This window comes from Anneissia japonica, unplaced genomic scaffold (assembly GCF_011630105.1).
Source record: "Anneissia japonica isolate Jap-2015-1 unplaced genomic scaffold, ASM1163010v1 scaffold26_len2425191_cov177, whole genome shotgun sequence".
NCBI classification, from domain to species: domain Eukaryota; kingdom Metazoa; phylum Echinodermata; class Crinoidea; order Comatulida; family Comatulidae; genus Anneissia; species Anneissia japonica.
The window spans coordinates 19,551-45,350 of NW_022685220.1; the positions used below are offsets into that span (position 1 = coordinate 19,551).

Below are 25,800 nucleotides of genomic sequence, written 5' to 3' on the forward strand. Positions count from 1 at the left end.
GAGTCACTTGCTATTGTTGATAGAAAAAATTTTACAAATACAAAAATAGATACATGACAAGTAATAAGTATAGATAGTTTTATGATACACAGTATCAATGTTTGTTTTCTTTTTTCTAAGAGTACAAAGTACATTACAATACAAAAGATTTGGTTGTAAACAAGACAAGGCTAAACAATAATATAGTTTTTGGGCTCAGTGTACTGTAGCTGCCGGGGGCCCAAAAGCGAGGATGTGAGGCCGGCAGTTCATCTATAGATTCCTAATTCAAATGATCAGACACTATAGTAGATCAAAATATTGTTTACTTTATTAACGTTATTGATTTTAAAATTTCTTTTGTCTTGTCTCGGGCTGGCCCCACCCAACTCACCTCTTGACAGTAGTGGTTTCTACTTTTTATAAAACTGCACATGAGGAAAAGTCCCAATTATCATTTTATGGATAAGGCCTTTATGTTCATATGCTCGCTATTGAATTTCCTACCTTAAAATACTTACATGTAATCTGGTGCTGTATATAGAGGCAGTATATTATTTATTAGATCCTATCATATATAACACAAATTTTTGTAAATCACCAAAGGCTTTAAATAGGCATATTGAAATCTGGATTTTCCAAAATTACTCATTACTCAAAAAAATCCCACCATTCACCAATGAGATGTCGGTGAGGTAAGTTGGTTAACAGCAGATTTTTTTTAATTTGTGTCAAATATTATGTCTTTGGAAACTATCACATTCATTCATAGACCATAGGTATTCATCATTTCCTGATGATGACATAATTAATGTCGAAATATTGAATTCCAAAATGATGGCGTGCATTTCGATACTTGGAGTATGTATATCTACATATGTATGTAGAGTATGTCTATCTTATTCATGGTTTGTTAGCCATTCAATAGCTTATCTTTCTTATCACGTTTTAATATTTTGTCTGTTTTGTTGTAAGCCTGTGCATTATGACAACAGCGTTTATACAGAAAAATATTTAGTGTTCAAAACAAATATAAAATAGGCTGAAAATAAATGATTAATAATAAAATACTGTAAAAATGATGATTTTGATGAAGACCAAAAAATTGGCGTGCTTTTTCACTCCAACTGGCCTATGCCTAATTTTAGATATCAGTACTAATCATCACTTTCCCGATGTATTTTGGTGTCAAATTTGATAAGCATAGGCCTAAAATTCAAGATTCTCTATTTTGATTCCTGTGCTTGCAAGCAGCACACCTTTCTAATCATCTTGGTGATGTATGTGTTTGACGCTGAATTTTGTAACTTTGTAAACAGGCAAAATTAACTTTCCAGACATCTGTTTGTTATAATTTCTCGTATCCAAGTGAAACCATATGATGTTGTGCCCTACTTATTGATTTTCTATTTTGAAAAATATTAAAGCTAGAACTATATGACAGAAAATACCCCCATACTCCTTAAAAGACTACCAAACCATATAGCAAGACAAAACCACTTTATGGAATGCGGTATCTGTCACCGAAACCTGCCTAAGGTCTCTGGGGAATGTCTAGTACATAAAACTTTAAACTTTTAACCTACATTCCAAAACCTCAATCTGGTAATCACCATAAGATGTTGTTTATGGTCTCAAATTTGTTGGTGATTTATTTTGAATATACAGTATATAAAATGGTAATATGAGGTACTATTTCATAAAAAAAATTTCACGCCTCAGCTGGCCCCAACAATGGTGGTGCTTAAGTGTGTTGACCCTATATCTGTGCCACCTCTTTTTCGAATTCCTGGATCCACTATTGTTGAGTTGTTATTATTATAATTGTGAGGCCTCACCACAAAATGAGTCTCATGGTTCGATTATCATAAATTGAGTTTATATTATATTTGGGTAGATCACATTATAAGCTTTCATTTGGTCTTTGAATGGCTTCACTAGGATATGTAGATCTAGAGATGTGAGCATTTAAATATTATGTGTAAGAGAACTACATTTTGAGAAAATCGCCTCCAAGATAAACAAACCTGTACAAATAATAGGACTAGAATTACAGAATATGCACAGAGAACACTGTTTTAGTAAGAAAATTCACTTAAAAAGTATATAATCATTAAATATAAATATCAAGTTATTCAAAAACATTAAAATCAAAATTGTGTAAAATTTTGACTTTGACCTATTTTTGGGATTATCTCAAATTGATTTCACCAACGATGCATCTCATTTTGTGGTGAGACCTCACAATTATTGTTAGGCCTACAAATACTGTATTATTTATGATATGTCTATTGCAATTTTCACTTTATACCCTCAAAAAACAGTCCTAAAATGACCAGAATGTGTTTCCTCCCCAAGGGTCTTGCCGCCTGGACCCCACCGGGGGACTTGAGCCCCTGGACCCCACTGGGGGTCCTTGGTGTAGAGAGGACACAGTCAAGTCCGAACCACTCCCGCTCCGTAACGAACCTCGCATGACGGCTCCTCCATTTGAAAATCCTGCCTACGTCTCTGTGTTTCCTACCTTAAAATACTTACATGTAATCTAGTGTAGTACTGTATAACAGAGGCAATATATTTATTAGTTCCTTTTAAAGATAACACAAATTTTTGTATCACCAGGCTTTAAATACGCACTTTGAGATCTGGATTTTCCAAAATTACACATCGAAAAATCCCACCATTCACCAGTGACATGTCGGTGAGGCAAGTTGGTCAATTATTAACAGTAGAGTTTTTAAAATTTGTGTCAAATATTATGTTCTTTGGGGAATCACATTCATTAATAGACCATAGGCATTCATCATTTGTTAGAAATTCAATACCTTAATCTTTGTTATCACGTTTTTTTTTTTTAATTTGTGTTTTTTTCACTTCGATTGGCCTAATTTTAGAGATCAGTACTAACCATCACTTTCCAAAGTATTTTTGTGTCAAATTTGATGGAAGAACATATCTAATATTCCAGAATCTCTATTTTTTTAAATAAAAAACTTTAAAAACATCCACTCCAAGACATAAGACACTTGCACTACCTATTCTACTGAAAATTATTATGGACTTGAACTAACATTTTCCAAAATCCGATGTTGGTTGAACTACTATTACAGCCATGTAACCTACCAAATTTAACTTGTACTGGTTCCCGATGGGAATAAGACCGCGGTTCTGTCTGTTTGCGATCCCTACTGTTCGTGGCTATGTATCAACGGTAGGTTAGCAAAAAATCTTTGCTAAAATCGTGTGAAAAATTATGCTACTTTGATACGGGACGGACCAATTTTACCTACAGTAGTATTGCTCACACTTGTGCTACCAAGTTCTCGCAAATATACCCTATACATGCTGAAACTCTTCTATAAATTTCCACACTTGTCCTACCAATTTTTCAAAAATATCCCTGTAAATGCAGCACCTACCCGTATAAAAATATTTAAGTGTGAGCTTCTGGGAACTGGTGACAATGTCAGCCATGATCATAGTGGTATCGGAAACACCAACGACGATACATAATAAAGATGATGTATGATTATGGTGATTAATCAATCAAACTTACTACATGCTTGCATGTGTAAGTTTATTAGTTTTTTTATTCAATTTATTTCAAAAATTATAACTTCACATGATTATAATATATTTTATCTTTATGTTTACAGAGGTCGAAGTTCCAACATCTTTATCACCAACATGTACTTTACTCCTGTGAGGTAAGAAAAAGTAGGCAGGGAAGATATATTCCATTAAAAAGGTCTGTCCAGACTATATCAAATTTAATTTGAAAAAAAAAAAACAAAAACAAAAACAGTTGTATGCCCATATATATAGACATGATGTGTCTATATATGGTCATGACGTATTGTGATGTAACCATAAAAAACTGTTGTATGCCTATATATAGTCATGTTGTGCCTATATATGGTCATGATGTGATGTCATCATGACCACAAAAAACTGTTGTATGCCCATATATAGTCTGATGTGCCTATATATGGTGATGATGTGATGTCATCATGACCACAAAAAACTTGTATGCCCATATATAATCATGATGTGATGTCATCATGACCACAAAAAACTGTTGTATGCCCATATGTAGTCTGATGTGCTGTCATCATGACCATAGTAGCAGTGTCAGCACCTCATTAATAGATGGCCAATCATTTCATGATGGGACCAGTCCACATCCAATTTTAGTTATGTCACATCTAGGTGCTATGAAATGCTACTCAAATGCCATGCTCTGATTGTCAGCGCCTTAAGCTGTTTTTATAGAATCGCTCACCCTATCAGTGGCAGTTGCCGACATCCTCGGGAAGGTTGAACCTGGTTCAACTTTGCTGATTGCGTTGCAGACGAATCATGGTGTGTTGCTAGCTACCCTAACGCAATCAGAAAGGCGCTCCTATTAATCTGCAACGAAATCGGCAAAGTTGAACCTGGTTCAATCTGCCCCGACAACTGTCAGCAACTATAGGGTGAGAGAATCTATGGAAACCGAGTTTAAGCTCTAATGCAGTAGATATGTGCTGCAATCTTGTAATTATTATTATTATTATTTCGGGGTGGTCGAAGTATATAAATATACTTTCCCTAGTTCTGTGGCTGAAAAATGTCCCCTTAATAAGGGTGTCCCAAGGAAGGATTGTACTATATGTAAAAAAGACATTGATATGTGCAATAGACCACACGGTTGAGGTATACAAGTAACACAATTTTTATCAAGCATGAATATTTCGTCCTGTCCTCAGGATATTCTCAACATGAATTCACAACAAATTATTCATTAATTAATGTTTCTGGACTCCCTGGTATAGATACTGTATATCAACAGTGTGTGATTTTATTGAATCAAAGCTAACACACATAATACATATCCTATATTATATTTTATTTATTTATATATTCGGCTTTACACTGGCAACAGTACAAAAATATATATATAAATAGAAATTCCAGTGAGAGAACGTATCAACAGGTGCAAGCACCTCTAACACGACACGTTCTCCAAATGCACAAAACCCAACGGCAAATATATAAAAATATAATTCGAAAAGAAAAAAGAAAATAATTACACAGTTCTACATACATAATAATATAAGTCGAAAAGAAAAAAGAAAAAAGTTACACAGTTCTACATAAATGACAAAAACATTTAGTAACCCAAGTGCAAGTGCTGGCAGGGTCAAACTCGTTGACAAACAGAATTATTATTAATAATATACATATAATAATACATTTATATAAGTCCTGTGCTTAGTTTATTTATTTTTATATTCTTTTAGAAGTGCCTTCGTGGCTTTGGTTGGGATAAAATCAAACAAAAAATGTAATAACAAAGGTTTGTGTACGGAATTAGGGTATTCAAAAGATATTTGAAATAATTTAAGTCTTATATATAATTTTATATTTCATTTCAGTTGATCACAAGGAGCAATATGATGAACCAACCAGTCCCCATTCCTCCTGTCAGTCTGTCAGAGGAACCAGTGGCACCTCCTAATTGTATCTCACCACCACTACCACAGGACCACCAACCAAGTATGCCTGGTTCCCCATCAATTAAAAGAGGTGTCTCAAATATCGTACGTCCAGCTGATATGTAAGTAGGACAAAATTAGAAAGGCAAATAGAATAACAGATATAATATTTAATTTCACTAATATCATTTTTATACTTACTATTTCTTTAGAATATGTAATAGTGGTGACTAGTTTGAGGTCTGCTGTAAATTACTATTAGCTGCCTTTACTTTACACAGTATTAACTAATATTTAAAAGACAATAATAATAATAATAATAATAATAATAATAATAATAATAATTGTGCCTCAGAGCAAAAATAATTTTATTTTATGATGCAAATGACAATAAATGGAAATAAATGATGATTAAAAAATGTGTTATCCCAAGTTCAGGTGAATATGAAGAGGGAAAAAGATATGCAAATCAGAATAAACCAACTTTAACAATAGAACAAACATATATAATAATAGTTAATATGGTAGTAATCAAATTATTATATATAGCAATTTTATTATTTGATATAGTATGATTATACTGTAGTAATTGTATTTTAAAAGAAATTAAAATACCAGTCCCAATTTAAGCTCTTTTTTAAAATTGTAGGATGGATGCATCTGATTCTGTAAAATTAACAGGAACATTTAAGTCTTCTGGTAAAGAGGGAGATGTATTTGCTGATAATTATGGCTTATCAAGGATTGAAGAGCATGCTGTTGCAACTATGGATACTGTGGCCCCTTCTAATAATGACAACAGCTATCCTTTATCATCTGCCATATTCTCTACTAAACCAGACAACAATGGCAGAGAAGATTCAATGACTTGTAACAGCAAGGAAATTCCTATAACTGATGACATAAATAATTTTGAAGATGTTGCAACTATGGATGCTGTGGCCCCTTCTAATAATGACAACAGCCATCCTATAGCATCCACCATAATCTCTACTAAACCAGACAACAATGGCAGAGAAGATTCAATGACTTGTAACAGCAAGGAAATTCCTATAACTGATGACATAAATAATTTTGAAGATGTTGCAACTGTGGATGCTGTGGCCCCTTCTAATAATGACAACAGCCATCCTATAGCATCCGCCATAATCTCTACTAAACCAGACAACAATGGCAGAGAAGATTCAATGACTTGTATCAGCAAGGAAATTCCTATAACTGATGACATAAATAATTTTGAAGATGCCTCCAACCATTCTGAGAGCAGTGGAAGTAGTGAGAGCATCGAAATCATAAGTGACTCTGAGCCTGAAGAAGTATGTTATTACATTTTCCAATTCAATATTTTTATTGATGCATAACGTAAATGCTCGAATGCCGCCGCGCTTATAACATTTTTGGCGGGTTCACTGCGGCACTTATTTCATAGCGGCGCTTATAAAAATGTTGATGTGGTGCTTTCTTGCCCGGTTCCATGTTACCTATTTCACGTTTTCTCGTAGTTCAGTTGGCCTATCATAGGTCCTATCATCGTAAACAAATGTTTATAAGAAATGCTTGTGTCTTCATTTTGTTATTTATTCATTATTCAAAACTATACACTGAATTTAAAACCCTGTTTCATTACACACAGGGTAATATTATGAATAAAAATAGTTCATTCTTATATAGCGCAAGTAGGCAAGCTCTCAATGCGCTGTATATTAAAAAAACAGAATGTCTATCATGTTAAATTAATGAAAAACTTGAGGAAAAAGAAAGGTCTTTAGCTTGGATTTGAACGAGTTTAAAGTAACACTGTCTGATGGAGATTATACACTCTCTATTAAGCCTTGCGGCGATTATTCAAGAGCGGTGCTTAACAAAAAAAAATCATGTTTTTGGTGCGGCGCTTATTCAAGAGCGGCACTTACTTGAGAGCGGCGCTTACTTGAGAGCGGCCCTTATTTGAGCATTTACAGTATCACCGTAAGCTGTATGTGGAATGTATCCAGGATTTCCTTTTTGGTGTGTGGGGGCTGTCTCTTATACACATCTAGATGTGTATAAGAGACAGGTTCTACATACATAATAATATAAGTCGAAAAGACACTTGTATCGTATCATCTGTATTATAGGGGTTCTAAGGCCTTTAAAATCAATACCCTCATAATCCATAAACCTTATATATTGTAGCACAACTATATACAGTTAGGAGGTGCCCAAGTACTACTGTAGTCTCTCCCCCTAACCTTTTTTCCGGAAGTGTGAACCTGAATATTGGTTGCTATTTTAAAATTAAATTTTTCTGTATATGGTGGGCTGTTTCATGGTTTTGTGTCATCAAAATTATTATTTGTTTCTATAGTCTTTAAGCTTATAGTTTAGTTCTACATTATCATCAATTAAAATAATTTTTTTTTTAAATCATAAGGATCTGCGTACATGTGAAAAGTTTAATTTTAATTTATCCTTTGGTTTTAGAACCCAGAGAATACAAGGTTTTATTTGTTTTTTTTTTAAAGAATTGAGGATTACTTAGTGTAATCCTTTCATGGAAAACAGTTCATTATTTAAAATGCTTCCCAGTGGGAAGAGACTTAAATTTAGATACATTTTTGTATGTTAATTCGGTCGGCATTATCAGCTATAATACTGTGTTTTGGGATTTTATTAATGTTTTCTTTGCAGGTCTGGGCCCATGGGCCCAGACACATTAGCACCAGCTGCAGTGATGATGTGATTCAGAGCATTATGATGAATAACCACCACCACCTACTACCACCAGAGGAGGACAAACCAGTAACATACCCCAGTGATGATGACCCACCACCAGTAGCACCACCAAATGATGGGTACATACCGCCTAGATTGAATGGGGGAAGATCTGTCACTAAAGAAGGTGATCTGAAGACTGATGATGTAAAGTGAGTTGCAACGTTAATTTAGCTCTAGGTCTTTATTTTGCTTCCTGATACAACCAGTTCTCAAATAGCCAATTGCAGACTCCCATCTATTAAAATTAAGCTTGCTGAATGTCAGGTTGCTGACCAAACAATCCTGAATAATTAGCCTTTCTTTACAAAATAAATGTGATATTTTATATCATCATAAAGTTGGTATTTTGGGGTTGCCATGGCATCGTCCAGGATCTGTTCAGAGAACCACCGACAACTGAGTTAGAATCGTCAGCCGACGGTCGTGTGACTGCTCTACAACGCTGTGAATGCTTGGATTAGCATATGCAATTTCAGTTACTAAAAGAATTTGGCACCACCATATTTCTCTAATTAAGGCATTATCATTATTAAAAAGATAGTTACATTTACTATTATAAGAATGAATATCATTTTAATTTAAGCTAAATATTGTTTCTTTTGCAATTGCAGACTGAATGATTCAGGAATCGGGTCAAATGAAACATCAACAGAAACGTCTGAATTTGAAGATGCCACTACAGATTCAGAGATCAGTGATACTGATAGCTTTGATGTACTTACTGACCCTGAACCCGATGAGGTATATCTATATGCAACTATAAAACTTCCAACATTTAGATCGATCGATTGATGATTAATCAATCAATCAATCAACTTTATGAAATGTATAATGTAAATATTCAATTTAAAATCTAGACCCTTAGATTACTTTTCAGTTGCTCTACCAACTACTTAGTCTTAGCTGGTTTTAATAGTCCCTTGAAATTTTCTAAAAATTTATGACATTTGAGGTCTTTTATAATATATCTTATTTGCAAAAGTCACAATAAAAACAAAACACGGCCAGATTGTGTGTATATACAATGTGTCAGACCAAAGTTAAAACCCACAAAAGGTTAAAAAGAAAAAGAAACAATTTCAATGGAGGATCACTGTCACACAAAAATCAGTTTACTGCTGCTTGTTTTGAAATTTAATAAAGTATAAAATTGGACTCTTAGAGCCTATTTGTTTTAGCTTTAAGCTCAGAGATGTAATGAGCATTAAGTTTCTTCCATGAGATTCAAGTCTGGTGGGTATACACTATCAATTTTATAAATATATAAGATAAATATTATACATACTAATAAAGGTAAAAATTGCTTTATTGACTTTTCATGAAATGAACACAAAGTAATTTTATGAAACACATGTTCCCAATGGTCGGAGGATGGCTATTAAATTAAATTTGTACTTTATTCTTATTACAAGATAACAGTGCATTGAGGTTTTTTACATTTGAACTTAGTTGCTAACTTCCTTTATTTAAAGTTTGTTTTTAAATTTCTTTATCTATTTTATTATTATTTTTGTAAATAAATATTCAAAAAACAAAAAGACCTGTCCAGACTATCAAATTTTATTTGACGAAACCATGCTACATGACTATATATGGGCATACAACAGTTTTTTGTGGTCATGACATCACATCATGACCATATATAGGCACATCATGTCTATATTTGGGCAAACAACAGTTTTTTGTGGTCATGATGACAGCACATCAGACTATATATGTGCATAGAACAGTTTTTTGTGGTCATGACATTACATCATGACCATATATAGGCACATCAGACTATATATGGACATACAACAGATTTTTGTGGTCATGATGACATCACATCATGACCGTATATATGCACACTATGGCTATATATGGACATTGTACAATAGTTTTTTATCAAAGAAAATGAGATAATCCGGATAGAACTCAATGATAATTATTATGATGCTTGGCCTTTATCCTGGGAAGAACAATGCAAACAATTCTAAAACTTGCATCATCTTTTTCTTTATATTTTGCTGCGATAACAGATATTTGGTTTTACTTCTGATATTGAGGAAGGACTAATATCGACAAGTAGTTCACCTTTCTATGAACTGTACTTACTAGAAGGAAAGGTATTATTATGCCCTTATCTTTTTATTCTTTTAAATAACCACTCTCATTTCAGGGAAGTGTTTGAGCTTTGTATGTAAATTCTTATTGTACTAAGTTTGTTATTAATTAATGTCTTAGTTGTTATTGCTTTATTAATAAGACTGCATTTTATTATGTTGCTTGAAGATTTCTTGAGGTATTATGGTTTTATCAATGTTTCTTGAATTAGGAAGAGTTGGCTTTGCATCTCCCAAAAATAAGAGCACCAATACCAAACATATGAAATAATAATAATTGTGAATTTATACAGTGCAAAATGTAAAGATTTTGATGTACTTTTACAGCAGAAAATGCAATAAATTGAGATAAATTATTCAAAAAATTAAATGAAAGCTACAATATAAATATTATAAATTTGATTTATGAAAACTTTATTTATTATTTATTTATTTAGTGAACATGTTTATACAGGATACCATATCAGGAGGATGTAACAACCTGTTTTACACATGGTCCTGTTCTGTGATACAAAATTACAGTAAATGAAATGAAAATGAAAAAAGTTATGGATCATTTGAAAAATACAGTAATTCTAAGTTTCTTTCACCTATTTAATTTTTTTAATGTATTTTTTTTCTTGGATCCTTATTACCTTAATTTTCTTTTCCTCTTTTGCTAATATTAAACATTAGTACTGTAATTTCATATCTCATTCAGAAAATCAAGATGGTCTTGAAGAGAGAAAATGTTTACGAAGCATTCCAAAACTTCTATGGAAAAGACATCAGTTTTTTGTTGTTTGACATGGAACATGAGTTCATCAATGAGCCTGGTGAGGGTTGTGGATTGACGAAAGAGGCATTCACACTCTTTCATGAGCAAGGACGACATCCACAATACGGAGGAGACAAACAACTCACTCCAGAAACATCTGGTATTAAATCCAAAATATTGGCTCGAGTTATGTACCACGGATTTAAGCTCACCGGACAGTTTCCTTCCTTTCTGTGTACAGCATTCATTATTGCCTTAATAACCAGATGCAATATAAGGGAGTATGGAAAAGATTATTTAATGAAATCTTTCATTAATTGTGTATTATATAACAATAAAGCAATATTTCTAGAAGCAGCCAACAATGGTTTACAAAATATGTCTTTGAATGATAGGAATATGCTATTCAGAGACATTAACATGGAAAGAAGAGCTGCTAATTTAGAACCAAGAAACATAGATGAAGGAAATTGGCAAGAAATTCTTCTTGATTTAGCCCACTTTGTCCTAATTGAGAAACCATCATGCAGAGAAGTGATTGAAGAGTTCCAAATCTGCATGTCCACTGATGGTGTCCCATTATATGACATGGTTGAGGCACGAAAACAGGTAGAAAACACTACTCCTACAGCTGCAGCAATTCTACTAAAATTAGAGTGTGCTCCCAAAAATCAAGCAGAGGAAGAAGCCAAAGGGTTCCTCTATAGATTCATTGGATCTTATTTCAATAACCGAGTTATGGCAGAACGATTTCTGGTATTCTGTACATCAAGTACTAGCCTGCCATTTGAACGAATTAATATCTGTTTCAATGCAGAAAATGGTCTGTCAAGAGCAGTTAGGGCTCACACATGTGGCAATTTGTTGAATGTTCCAACAACTTATTCCACCTTTAGGGAATTTAGAGATGAATTCTTGGCGATTCTTTCATCTAAGGAGTCTTTAGTATTTGGTTTCCAATGAGGAGCTCAATTTAGGGTGGCCGGGACCTTGTACGACCTTTTCATATGTAGTATGAGTGTCATTCCCAAAACAGACAAGGCTATATTTTCTACACTTCCCTCTTTTTAAGCATCATCAGGAATAATAAATAATACAAACCATATATATTTTACCAGAAATCTAGTTTCTCTAATAAGGTAACTGATTATTTTATTTAATCTCTGTACACTGGTTCTCATTCTGATAACATGCTTTATTTTATTTATTCACAATTATTTAACCAGGGTGGCCCAATCAGTGCAGTATAAAAGTATAAATTTCAAATAATCTACATTCCTTACTCTTTGTCTTTAAACAAAATGCATATTAATTAGGATTTCTGGTAATTTGTAGTAATAATAATAATAATTGTCGACTTATATAGCGCATATTGTAGACTAACCTCTATGCGCTTTACATTATTACCCCCGGTCACTGGATCAAGCACATAGAACACAACATTTATGACCCATAATGTTGTGTTTGAACCTACCAGGTACCCACTTGTACTCCTGGGTGAAGAGAGACAACCATAGATAAAGTGCCTTGGCCAAGGACACAAGCGACTTGCACAGTGAGAGTCTCTGTGTATAAACTGAATATTCCTGATGATGCTTAAAAGTGAAAGGTGGAACAAAACAGCCTTGTCAATTTTTGTAGTGACATTCATACTCTTTGTATGTATTTAAAGATGTAGTGTCCCTTGAGTATCACTAAAAAAAATCATAAAAAATAATTTTGAAATTAACTTGCTAAAAATACCCAGATTTCGCTGGCCACATTTTGGAAAAATCCTGAAAATTGGTAGGTCGGTAGGGATTTTTTTTTTACCATAAACGTGTTTATGCTTAAAATGTAGAAAATACACAAAAATACAACAAAGACCATTTTTAAATGTACATTGAAAAGCAAAATGATTGCACAACGCTGTCGCATCACCTACCATCCAGCAAGATAGGTCTGTTCCAGCCCTTTTAGTTCATTAAAAATATTTCTTGTCAAAACCTTCCCCCACCCCACAAAAAAATACAACAATATTTAAAAAAATTTGGCCTTAAAATAAAAGTAATATAAGATTTTCAGTGACTGCAAGTGTTTCTATAATTTTTCATGGTAAAATGATGGGTAAACATTTTTTAAATACTGTTTTCTATGCTGATAATCTTCACGTTACTTCAAAATGGGCCAGTTAATTTCAAAAATATGATTTTTATGATTTTTTGGTATTTTGCATGGGACAATACATATTTATACTTAGTGCACGTCTAGTTTCTTGTTAGATGTGTGTTTTAATATCAGTTTTGTTGTATAAAGTTACAATATAAAAAAAAGCAGCAGGTGTGTTTACACCTGCTTAAAATTTCACAATATTGTGGCTGCAACAAAGCAGATTATGTAAACATACATTTACTGGGCATCTAAATTTGCAGAAATTCTTTATCTAAATCCAAGGTTGCTTTGTATAACTACAGCAAAACTGTAAATAACTTTAATTTGATGTAAATACTGCTTTGCATACTGTAAATAACTTAATAAGTTGATTTGACGTAAACATTGCTTTGATACTTACTGCAATAACTGTAAATAACTTAGTAAGTAAATTTAACTTAAATATTGCTTTGAATAGTTACTATAATAACTGTAAATAACTTAGTTAATTTGACCTAATTGCTTTGCTAATATAACTGTAAATATTAAGTAAATTTAACTTAAATATTGCTTTGAATAGTTACTATAATAACTGTAAATAACTTAGTTAATTTGACCTAAATATTGCTTTGCTAATATAACTGTAAATATTAAGTAAATTTAACTTAAATATTGCTTTGAATAGTTACTATAATAACTGTAAATAACTTAGCTAATTTGACCTAAATATTGCTTTGCTAATATAACTGTAAATATTAAGTAAATTTAACTTAAATATTGCTTTGAATAGTTACTATAATAACTGTAAATAACTTAGTTAATTTGACCTAATTGTTTTGCTAATATAATTGTAAATATTAAGTAAATTTAACTTAAATATTGCTTTGAATAGTTACTATAACAACTGTAAATAACTTAGTAAGATAATTGAACCTAAATATTGCTTTGAATAATTACTATAATAAATATAAATAACTTTAGTAAGTTAATTTAATCTAAATAAAAAATATGTTCTATGGTAAACAAAATTATTGATCTACATTACCATTCAGTGTGTAAACAACAACTAACACCTAATTTGTTTGACAACCAGAACTGCTGACAATATGTATATATTTGCACTTAATAAAATAGAAATTAATTATCAGCAATCAAGCTGATATGTATATATCATATATGTATGTGTATGTATATATATATATATATACTGTCTCTTATACACATCTAGATGTGTATAAGAGACAGCTGTACACTGGTTAGTACTATGTATTGAAAGTGTATATTCAGTATAAAGAAAGAATATATAAAAATAAATAAAGCAATTTTGTTATAATATAGTCTTGAAACTTGTATATACTGTACAAATTTGAAAATTTCTAAAAAATATAAATAGCTCATTTAGGATACAAACATACTATCTTCTTCATAGTTGTCTGCAATTACCCATTTTTGTAAAATATGTAAATCTTAAATTTGAATATTTTCTTATATAAATAATTATAATTTCAAGAATATAATTGATGATTATAAGTGATGATTAATTACTTTATATTGATATGACTATACATATTTGTATAAAAAGCATATAAAAGAAAAAGTAATATTTAGTCAACATTGTATATTATTCAGTTAATTTAAGTAGGGGTGTTAGTACTTCTGCATACAACTTTCAGTTTTGGCTCAAATCCTCTCAATGCCATAGGATTTATTATTAGGATCAAAATTAAGTCCACTCCCTAATACTCATAGGAAACTTAGTTATAAACCATCATGTGATTATGTTTGCATTGTGAACATTGTAATTGCTGTTTTTGTAGGATCATAAAAGCTATTCAATTGCAAATTGTAGTTTCAAATTCAAATTTTATAGTGTTTATTAGTGTAAGCAGACACATGCTTCGTATATAATGTTTAGGTTTGGTTATTAATAATGGAATTGTAAGGACCACAAAGTTGACAATTGTGGTACTTTATTGTGTTTTTTAACCTTTGAATATGATGTTTCTTGTTGCCTTTGTTTTATGTTCATATTCACAATAAAGGGGAAAAATAAAAAAAAGAATACTTTAAAAATACTTACAGTAACCTCCATTTAATACAGATTTGCATTTGGGCAATCATTTAAAATCAGATGTGGTGAGAAGCAAATATTTAAAAAAAAAAAAAAAAAGCGATTGCGATATGGTATAATATATGAAATACCTCAAAGCAAATTTTGTTAAAGTACACAATACCAATACTTAGAAATAATTGTAGTTACAGTAGATGCAATGTATGTTTATTAAATGTATCCCTACTTACAGGTACACAGTAACCTACTGTTAACACAAACTTAATGTTACATCAAACTATAAGCCTCAAGTAGACTATCAAATTTTATTTCACAGAAAACATGCGACATGCCTATATGGTTACAATAACATCACACAATTATATGCATACAAGTCTGATGTTTGGACATTGTGAATTAGAAGTAGCAGTATGATATTAATGTTATCTATATAGCTAACCCCATTTTAATTTACTTTATAAGACAATAGTGGAGTTGAATAGCTTGGTGGTTAAGATGCTTGCCTTCCAATCCCAGGGTCCTGGGTTCAATTCTTGCCAGTTGCAGGACTTTTTCTCACGACCAAAACAATTCCACTCCCTAAATCTCATATTGAGATTTAGTTTGTGTAAAGCATCGTGTGTGTGTGTGTGTAAGGGATTGTCACCTACAAGTAGGACAGTGATATTTTCGCTATTGACAATCCTTGGCACATGTATTGTGTGCCTAAATAAATAAATAAAAAAAAAATAAAAAAAAAAATAAATAAATAAATAAATAAAAATATTCAGTGACGGTTGTGGTTTTTAAAATAGTGGTGTTTAAATGGTAATATGTAATGATAAGCTGAAATATTTAGATAATACACACAGTCTAGTTGTTATTTTAAGTACAGTACCATTATCATAATGTACCAGGTTCTATTTGAATTAAAATTATGTAGAATTAGATTTCAAATGTTTAATATTTTATCTCCAATTGTCTATTTCATACAAATAGTGTACAACAAATGATAACCACCAATAACTCTTGTTAAAAAAATTGCCACAAGAATTTATAGGTAATGGTAGTGGTTGTAAAGATAAAAAATCATCCATGCGCTGAGAAACCACAGCCCAAGTGTACAAAAAGAAAGGAAGAATAAAAAACTAAAAGAAAAGAAAATAAAGAGAAAAGATTAGCCGAGACTTAAAGACAGTCAAGCAGTGGCGTCATGCTCGATTCCTGATTGGGATGGAATGCAAGGGCCCCCAGGTAGGAAGGGCCTTAACATTGTATTTAAAAAAAAATTGACCGCATGGATCTTTAACAAAGAGCTCAACTCAAATATAAAATGTTTGATATTAATATTTTCAGTCAAAAATTTCTCTTACTAGTTTTTCTATCAGATCAGATAAATTAGCTACTTCAATAGGATCAAGAACATACTGCCAGCTGGAACGCTGGCGCCTCATGCCGGCATAGGCCAAAAGTACGAGAGTCTCTAGGTTCAATCGGTGACGGCAGAAATAGGCATTCTCATGAAAAAATGTGGATTCCAAACAGATTTTCAGTTGTAAAAATACAACCCTAAAGTAGCAAACAATGCATTTCCAAGTATTTAGAGAAAAAAAAATTTCGGGCATGCCCTGGACACTTCCCACCCCAGTGGACGGGTTTTTAGAACAAAACTGTCACACCTGCGAATTTTTTAAGTCATTTATCAATATTTAAAATTTAAGAAAAAACATCGCAAGTTAACATTTATAGCAATGGATCAAGTCAAATGGTGTAGAATTTGTATCATGCGCAAAGTCGCAAGACAAGTAGCATTCTTATTTGTTTTTATAATTTATTGTTAAAATTCATCACATCCACCTATAAAAAAACATTCAACACATCCTTGTAAAAAAACTTATAAATGAAAACAAAATGAAATACAAAAAGACAGGTTAGCAACATTTCAAGAGTGAATAACAGAAGTCCCAAGTCTCACAGAACTCGCGAAGTGTCAGGAAAATCAGGACAGTGTCCCACACTCCCGCAAGCAAGCAAGAATCTCATGGAAATTAACTCATTTCAGCAAATTCATAATTTTGCATGTTTTCACTAATTATCAATTTCCCCATGAAAGTCAGTGGCACTATCTGCAGAAAAATAAGATGAAATGTGTTAAAAAACTCATTAACCATCAGTGGCGGATTCAAAGGAGGAGGAAGCCCGCCCAGGCCCCCTAAATATTTCAAAATTATGAAAACATGTAGTAGAATTTTAAAATTATATTCAAATTTAAGTGTGAGAGGGCCACTTCCGGTCATTCAGAGGCGCTACAATCACAAAACCCCAAGTCTAGCCCAACCATGTTGGGTCAATCCCTGCCCTCCTCACCTTTTGACTCCCCTCCCCCGCAGATCTTAAGGAAATGACTTCCTCCAACTTGGGACTACTGGAATAATGGGCTGAAGGCGACACAAGAGAAAATTCTTTCTAAACTGCTAACCTGTAAAAGCAATGAGAAACATACTGAAGAATTGAAAAGGATTTAAAAAAAAATTTTTTTATAATTAATCTATCTATAAAAAAGATGATGATGATAACGATGGAGATAATGAAGTTTAACGCTCAATATACTTTACCTCTTAAATTAATTTGAAGATCATGTGACCCTGGCCATTGTGAATGACAAAAGAATACTAGTCATGATTTTTTTTTATAATGTGTGGAAAATGTTAGCTAATTAAAATATTGCTAAAATTATGAGCATTTATTGAGTAATGGACAAGATATATTTACCAGGAACAAAGCACCATGAAATGAAGAATATTTGCTAAAGTTTTTATATACGAGTATTACATGTAAAATAAAGCTCAGTGTTTAGAAACTTTTGCTTTATTATGTCACACCAGCATATTGCCCCCTAAAATTTTACCTTCCCCTCCCTCCCTCCATAAGAAATGCTGGCGTTGCCACTGCGCATCATCATCTAAATAAATATTTTCATTATCTACGGATCTAAAAATATTTTTGCTTACTTGTTAAAGTTTTGCTGTCTAAGTAAACACCATCAGAAAGAATATGGTTTCATATAAACAGTAGTTTATACTTAGGTAGTGCCAGTCAAAGACAACCAAACCACTGGAATGAATAAATGCTCTGAAATAATAATAGGAATATAGTATATAGTAAATTCATTCATTCAATCAACTCAATTGCTCAATGTATTTACATAAATTATACGCAATGCATTCACTAATTCATTCATTCATTAATTATACAGGTCTCCCTTCAATTAAAGACCACTTTAGAGACGAGGATTTCCATGGTAATTAGCAGCTTTAGTCTCTAATTAGAATAATAAAGATAAAAGACATTTGTTAATTTGGGACCACAGAAAAGCGGTCTTTAATTGGAGTGGTCTTTAATTGAAGGGAGACCGTGTATCATTAATTTATTAATCCATTAAGCAATCTGTCAAACATCCGTTTACTTTTCACTGAATGTTAAAATTACTGTAGGTATATACAGGCTTATTTTTTAAAGTCATCAACAAACAATGCAGAAAATAAATAATGGTTGGGGATTTGTATAGCGCATCACATGGTCTATGTGCTGATGTTACACAAAAGAAACATACAAAAAAAACCAAAAAAAAAAACCTAAGACTGCCACATCATGCAACTACTAGGACCACATCAGTAAACTACTTCCATCATTCTATTTCATCAAACTACTTCAATATAGACATTAATGTGTTTATATTAAAGTGTCATGAAAACAATTGTTCTCGCCAGCAGTCAAAAGAGAGGCATGTATCAGTACATTCACCAGTTGAATTGTGGTTATGGACCCTGGCTTCTCTTTATTTAAGTTATTTTTTCCATTATGGTTTCTTTTTAGTAAAAATACTACAACAAATAAAGAACATCAATTGGCATTAATACTAGGAGTAAAATTAAATAAAAAGAGATTCACTTTAATTAATTTAATCAATATAGTAAAATAAATAAAGTAAAACAAATAATTTGATATACTTCAATGCAAAAAACATAATCATCAGTTTTGAGAAATTGACATCAATAATTTAATACTATAGGAAGGTGGTAAAAGTTAGGCATAAACAAAGTTGACGGAAAAAATGACGCCACCAATCATTCAAAAAAAGAAGTTGCCATTTTGTTTTTCCGATTACACAGTGGTATAAATGAAGGTAAGTGTATGTTGAATAAACAAACAATAACTATTTACTTAACAGAAAAACACACATACTATACGGTAATATAAATAATTGCTTACAGTACTACTATGATAATATATTCAATGAAAGATCTACCGTATTTGAGGCTTTACTACCTGTTTCACATTGTTCACGCCTCATAGTCGTAAAAAATATCCGTCACCCAATCGGATTGCAATAGGCCTAGCTTTGTACATCAAGTATTTGACTTCAAAAACTTATATTACTTGCCCCATGGCAAAGATAGCAATCAAACATAAGTTTGAAACACATCCTTTAAATTGATTTTCAGAATTTAAATCTGATTCATTTTTTTCTAGTTAATTTAGTAACCCATCTACCACAAAACAAGATATAAGCTCAAGATATGGAATCAAATACAGAATTAATGTAAGCCATAATGAAATTGATTAAAATAATAGGGTATTTAAAGTTTAAAACACCTGTTAAAAAAACATGAGAGCAACATTATACTGTGTAAGATCCAGGAATATGAAATAGAGGGGGCCATGGAGGAACTCTGACAGATGGAGAATCTAGACCACCTCATATGGCCAGAAATGGCACTCTCAGACTTTAAATTTGAGTATAATTTTCTTTTTCTCTCCATTAAGAAAAAAAAAAAGAAAAAATATTTAGGAGGCCTCGGCCAGCTGGGTCCCCTCTTGAATATGCCACTGCAATAGGCATATGACACATTGTAAATGTTTCATTCATTCCTGATTCATCAGGCACGCAACAGTAGGGAGGCACAGGGCATGTCTCTCCATCCCCCCCCCCACCTTTTGCAACTACATTTTAAAATTTCAATGCATATCAATGATATGTATTGAAATATTCACAACACACACATCTATTCTGAAAATGTTATGCCCCCCCCACCAGTTAAAAAAATTGTGGATCTGCCCTTTTTCACAGCAATCGAGTCAACTTTCTTTATAACATCAACTGGCCGGGTCGCTGTCTATATGTTGTTCATGTGGCTTTGTAGGCCAAAGGCTAATGCCCACATTAATATTATTATAAAATATAAATTGCCATTCCATGTGATAAATTTGATCTTTTATTCTATTTTCCAGGAAAACTGTCACATTTGAAGAAAGAAAGACGCATCTGATTGAACTATTAACATGCTCTGATAAAACAATTTTAGAATTCTACATAAAATTTATAACACAAGACGTAGATGCAGAAATTGGATTGCAAAAGCTTTGTGTATTTATATGCGGACAACCCACATTGTTTGGTATATCAAAGAAAATAATATTGGGTTCCCACAAAGCCCCAGCATCTGCATACAGAAATGATGATTGTGCAAGTCATATTCACCTGTTACTTAATTCTGGGTGCAACACATATGAGGAGTTCAAGACCGATCTGAACTTGGCGATAGAAACAGCAAATCAAATTTGAGGAACATCTATCTGTTAAAGATGTACTGTCAGCCGAAAAAAAATTGGGAAAATCAGTATTGATATTTAACTGTCAGTTAACTGAAAAGAAAAGTACATTTTATTTAAATTTTTAAATGTAAGTTCATAACTTACTAAAATATACTATAATATACAATAATATATTATGTGTACAATATGCTATTTTGTTAGTAGCTTATGACAGCAGACAAACACTGCCTGAGGTAACAACAAAAATGTGCTAATATAGACACCATCTCACTGATCTGTCTTCCTTAATATTGTGATGGTAACAGTATTAATAAACAACAAAATAAAATTGTAAGAAATTGGTTTTATTAAAAATTTAATGTACAGTATTTATGTGAGTACAGGGGCGGCTCTAGGATATAATTTAGTATGCTATTAATTTTTTGTTTGAGTTCAGACTGTTCGATTGAAGCGCAGGCCTTCCCTTCCACAACTAAACAAGGAATGTCAAACTAATATGTCATGACATGACATAGTATAAAATCAATTACCTTAAATAGCAAATAATCAATCTATATTACATATTTGAACAACTCGTCCCTTTTTATTGAAATGCAGTAATGAATGTCAAAAAGTGCATTTTTTGAGAAAAACACATTTGATCACATAAATATAAGATCAGAATAATGACTAGTTAATTAACAATTACTCATTACACTTATTCATCACTTCAAAAAAAAATTCAATAAAAATCTCAATAACAATTACATAACCACAAATTTATCATTTATTAGTCATAGGAGGCCTATTTCTATTTATAAAGGTGTTCATGATTTAGTCTGACCCAGGATAAGGAAGGCACTCAACAGCCTTCTTCTACAACCTGTATGATGCTGGAGAAGCTTTTCAATGATACCGAAGTGTAGATGGAGGAACAGTATGTATTTGTAACCAAAGATACTAGAAACACTGTAAGAAAGACACTTATTCAAATCTAAAATTTAGCATATTTCCCATCATCCTATAATCTTCTTTTAGTGGTCATTGTTCTTTTTATTGAAACTAATCGCGACATTCACATGCTAGAAGGTTAGAAGGTAAGAAAAAATTGTATGAAACTGCTATCAAAACCTGTACATGAACTACTGCTGAATGTTTGACATTACGTAAGAAAATAACTGATTGAGATAACATGCATCATGCACCCCATAATCTTTTTTTGGTGGTTCTATTGTTCTTTTTATTGGAACCAATCGCGACGTTAACATACTAGAGGGTAAGCGAGCTCACCCTCAAGTAATAGTAATACCCAAATATTTATACAGCACCAATTCCAAATTGAATGATCAAAGGCTCTGAGCGTCATTACCTCTGGTCACTGGAAAAAGATACAATGGCAAACCAGCACAAGGTGCAACCTTCTCTGCTCCCTGGGTAGCATACCTACTGTAGTTGTGCGCTACTTGTTTAGCGCATGAAACTAGTACATTTAATGCAACAACATCCTACTAGATACCTATAATATGCTACTGGTTAGAGAGAGACAAACCCCAAGGACACACGCGACTTTCACAGCAAGAGTTTCAATTCTATTTTGTATCTGGTGTTTTCATAGTTAACTAGAGTGCGTATGCATGGTAGTACAAAATGTTAACTAAGAAAAGGAAGAGTTAAAGATTTTCATCAGTTTACAGTAAATACTCATCCAATTCACTAGCCTCCATCTTTTTTGCATTACAAATCTAAATGTATAATCTAAATTCATATTCACAAAGAAAACTTGTTTTTTTTTTTTTTATGCTTGCCACTTTGTCATATAGGGGACGAACTGTCTGCTATAATAATAATAATACATTCAAGAGTAAATATACATTTTATTTACAATTTCAACAAGAATAATCAACCTATATTAAAATCCAATTTTACTATAGATTCGTGTTCTGTTTGTTGAAAGCAATCATGAATTGTAAATAAAAATCATGCATTTTACAGTTATGTAAGCTATTTATATCGTATTTAGTAGGCTCAAATAAACATAGGTATATGCCTATGAATTTAAAATGTTATATTATATAGCGTCTTTATTTGAAATCAGTCTTAACAGCATAAATAAATTTACACTTTATGAGGTGAGGAACATCTTGTTCTTATAAATACGAAATACAATTTTGATAACATCAGTGGATCATCATGTACTCTAGTGGTTAAAAGTTAATAAATGTTACAATCGAGAGCGCATATTTTCAAACTGCGATTACACCATGAAAATTACTGGGTGGAAGTGTACAATTGTTTTATGTTGTGCTGTTGCTTTTAATACTGTATCTGGTAAGTTATGTGTTTGTTCATATTCAAGCAATCTTTTATTCATTATTAAACAAAAACTGAAATCGCATACTTTGCAAATGTGTGCCTGGTGACGGAAAGATATTGTACTGCATGAGATTTTAATCTCATGATGCTTAAATAAAAGGGAAACATAGAATAAAATTGTACTTCATGTACAACACATTTCTCTATTTTTTTGTTTGTTTTTTTTTTTTTTAAATAAAAATAGGGTACTGATCCTATTCAAGACACCTACTTAATACATAAATATTCAAAATTGCGCATAAAATACTTTACACAAGTGTATTTCGTCTTTTTAATTGAAACAGATGGCAACATCCCGTCTTGATTATTGCAATTTTCTAAATCTCATATCTGCATATTTCAGAAGCTTCAAAACTCAGCTGTACGCATTAGGCAAAGATCTTATACTAGCAAGATAGTGCCCTCTGCATTTCTACGCTTAACAAATAAAAGCGTCAATGTTCAGTAAAAAGAAGCATAAAAAATAAATGTGATTAAGAAAGGGTGTCTTAGTTGTCACCATGGTTGTTACAAAATTTGCACATAGAAATCGCAGAATGCACTATCTATAGTTAAGATCATTGATGTCAAAGTTGAAAAATAATTGAAATTACAGAATTTGCAAGCAGAAATTGTGGAGAATGCTATCTTGTTGTTATGACCTTTGGCATTAGGCTATAATTTATTTCCAAAAATATCGGTCAGCTTCTCTCTTCACTCTCACATCAGCTTAGTAGTTGAAAACATACATGCCTTCAAATCCAGGGTCCTGGGTTCAGTTCCTGTGACAGTAGGACTTTTTCTCAAGACTAAAAAAAAACAAAAGATAATTAGTTTATAAAGCATTGTCCATCCTGTAATTAGCAAATTACTTGCTGTTGGATGCGAAGGAAATAAAAAATAAAATAAATAAATAAACATAATTGTTTAATTGTTTGTAGTTCATTGTTTCTGTGAAACTAAATAATGTATTTGGTTCAAAAAAACTGTCTTAACATGTCCTTTCAAGATCTCTTCAAAACAACTCACTGTTTAACTTTGTCTACTCAACCAAATTATGTCACTTTGTTACCTATATGTCTAAAAAATAACTACATGTTCTACAACTGGATGTTTCATTAAAAAAAATAATTGTATTTTGTAGCTTACACAACCACACCTACCTGTACTACTTCTGGTGGTAAAGTTGACTACCGTTAAATTATTTTACACACTACAGTATACCAGTGTCGTTTGGTCCCAATGAAAATAATTCATGTAAAAGACCTCACAACATGAACATAACTGAACAATCGAACTATATCAAAATTATTGTTGCACACCTTTTATTCTGTTTCAATTGCTGGCAAGAGAGTAACAATATATATGAAATTCCGATGCTATTGTATATTGATTTTTATATCTTTTTTGTTTTTGATAATTTAATCTAAAGATACACATACATACTGATTTTTAAAAAAAATTGTATGTTGTAGCTCACACAACCATATCTACAACTTCTGGTGGTACCCAACTAGCAACAACTAAAGGTAAAGTTGACTATAATAATTGTTATACTTAAAATATAGGATGTGTTTTGCAGACTACTAATATATACAGTACCAGTGCGGTTTGGTCCAAGTGAAAATAATTCACTTAAAAGACCTCACAATATAAACAAAACTAAACTACCATGCTACAATCAAAACAATATATGGCAAGTAAAGTATTACAAAAAGGAACAAGATAGCGCTTTCCATGCTTCTACGAACAACAAATAGAAGCATCGATGATCAGTAAAAAGAGCATAAAAAGTAGTTGTATTTGAGAGAGAGAGTCCTATTTGTTACCACGGTGGTTGGTTGTTCCAGAATTTGCATTCAAAAGTAAATGAAATTGCAAGGATGCCTTGCACTGTGTTGTTTACAGAATTTGGATGCAGAAATCGCTATCTTGTTATTATAAGATCTTTGGTAATGGTATACAGTATGGTGGCGCTCTTAAATCTAAATTCTGAAGATACTGTATAGATTTTATCTTTTTCTTTTTGATAGTTTAAGCTAAGGATACACATAACATACTGACGTTTCAATAAAAAAATAATTTGTACTTTGTAGCTCACACAACCATATCTACTACTTCTGGTGACATCCAATGGCCAACGACTGAAGGTAAAGTTAACTATAATAACTGTCAAATTATAAAACAGCATGAGTTTTGCCTACTACTAGTATTAGTGTTTGGTCCCAGTGAATATAATGCACTTAAGACCTCACAACATAAACATAACTAAACTACTGTACATTATTACTATATTACAAGTGAAGTAATGGTACCAGTATGGTGCATGGCCGGCGGAACCGGGGGGTCGGGGGAGCCCGGGCCCCCCCGACTTTTTTTGCAAAAAATAATGTCTGGAGATTTTTGTGTGACCGGAAAAAAATTCTAGACCTACCTTTTGAGGACCTGTGAGCTGATTTTTTTTTTTTTTTAATGTTACAATCAGAAAATTAGAATTTTGAAGAACATAAAAGTCATTAAAACACACTTCAAATGTCGGGAAAGCTCATTCCCGCTTTCTACGAATTAAAATTTTCCCGGGGGAGAACCCCCGGATCACCC

At 32.2% G+C, this 25,800-nt stretch overlaps 1 protein-coding gene across 1 annotated transcript; it reads left to right on the forward strand.

The window, feature by feature from the left end:
- The first annotated feature begins 3,127 nt into the window (after nucleotides 1-3,127).
- On the forward strand, nucleotides 3,128-14,362 carry LOC117109428. Its single transcript, XM_033251786.1, has 8 exons — nucleotides 3,128-3,190; nucleotides 3,636-3,686; nucleotides 5,397-5,578; nucleotides 6,106-6,772; nucleotides 8,127-8,362; nucleotides 8,825-8,954; nucleotides 10,232-10,318; nucleotides 11,016-14,362. Exons 1-8 carry the CDS (start codon nucleotides 3,128-3,130, stop codon nucleotides 12,033-12,035), a joined length of 2,436 nt encoding a protein of 811 aa, XP_033107677.1. The 3' UTR covers nucleotides 12,036-14,362.
- Nucleotides 14,363-25,800: the final 11,438 nt, after the last annotated feature.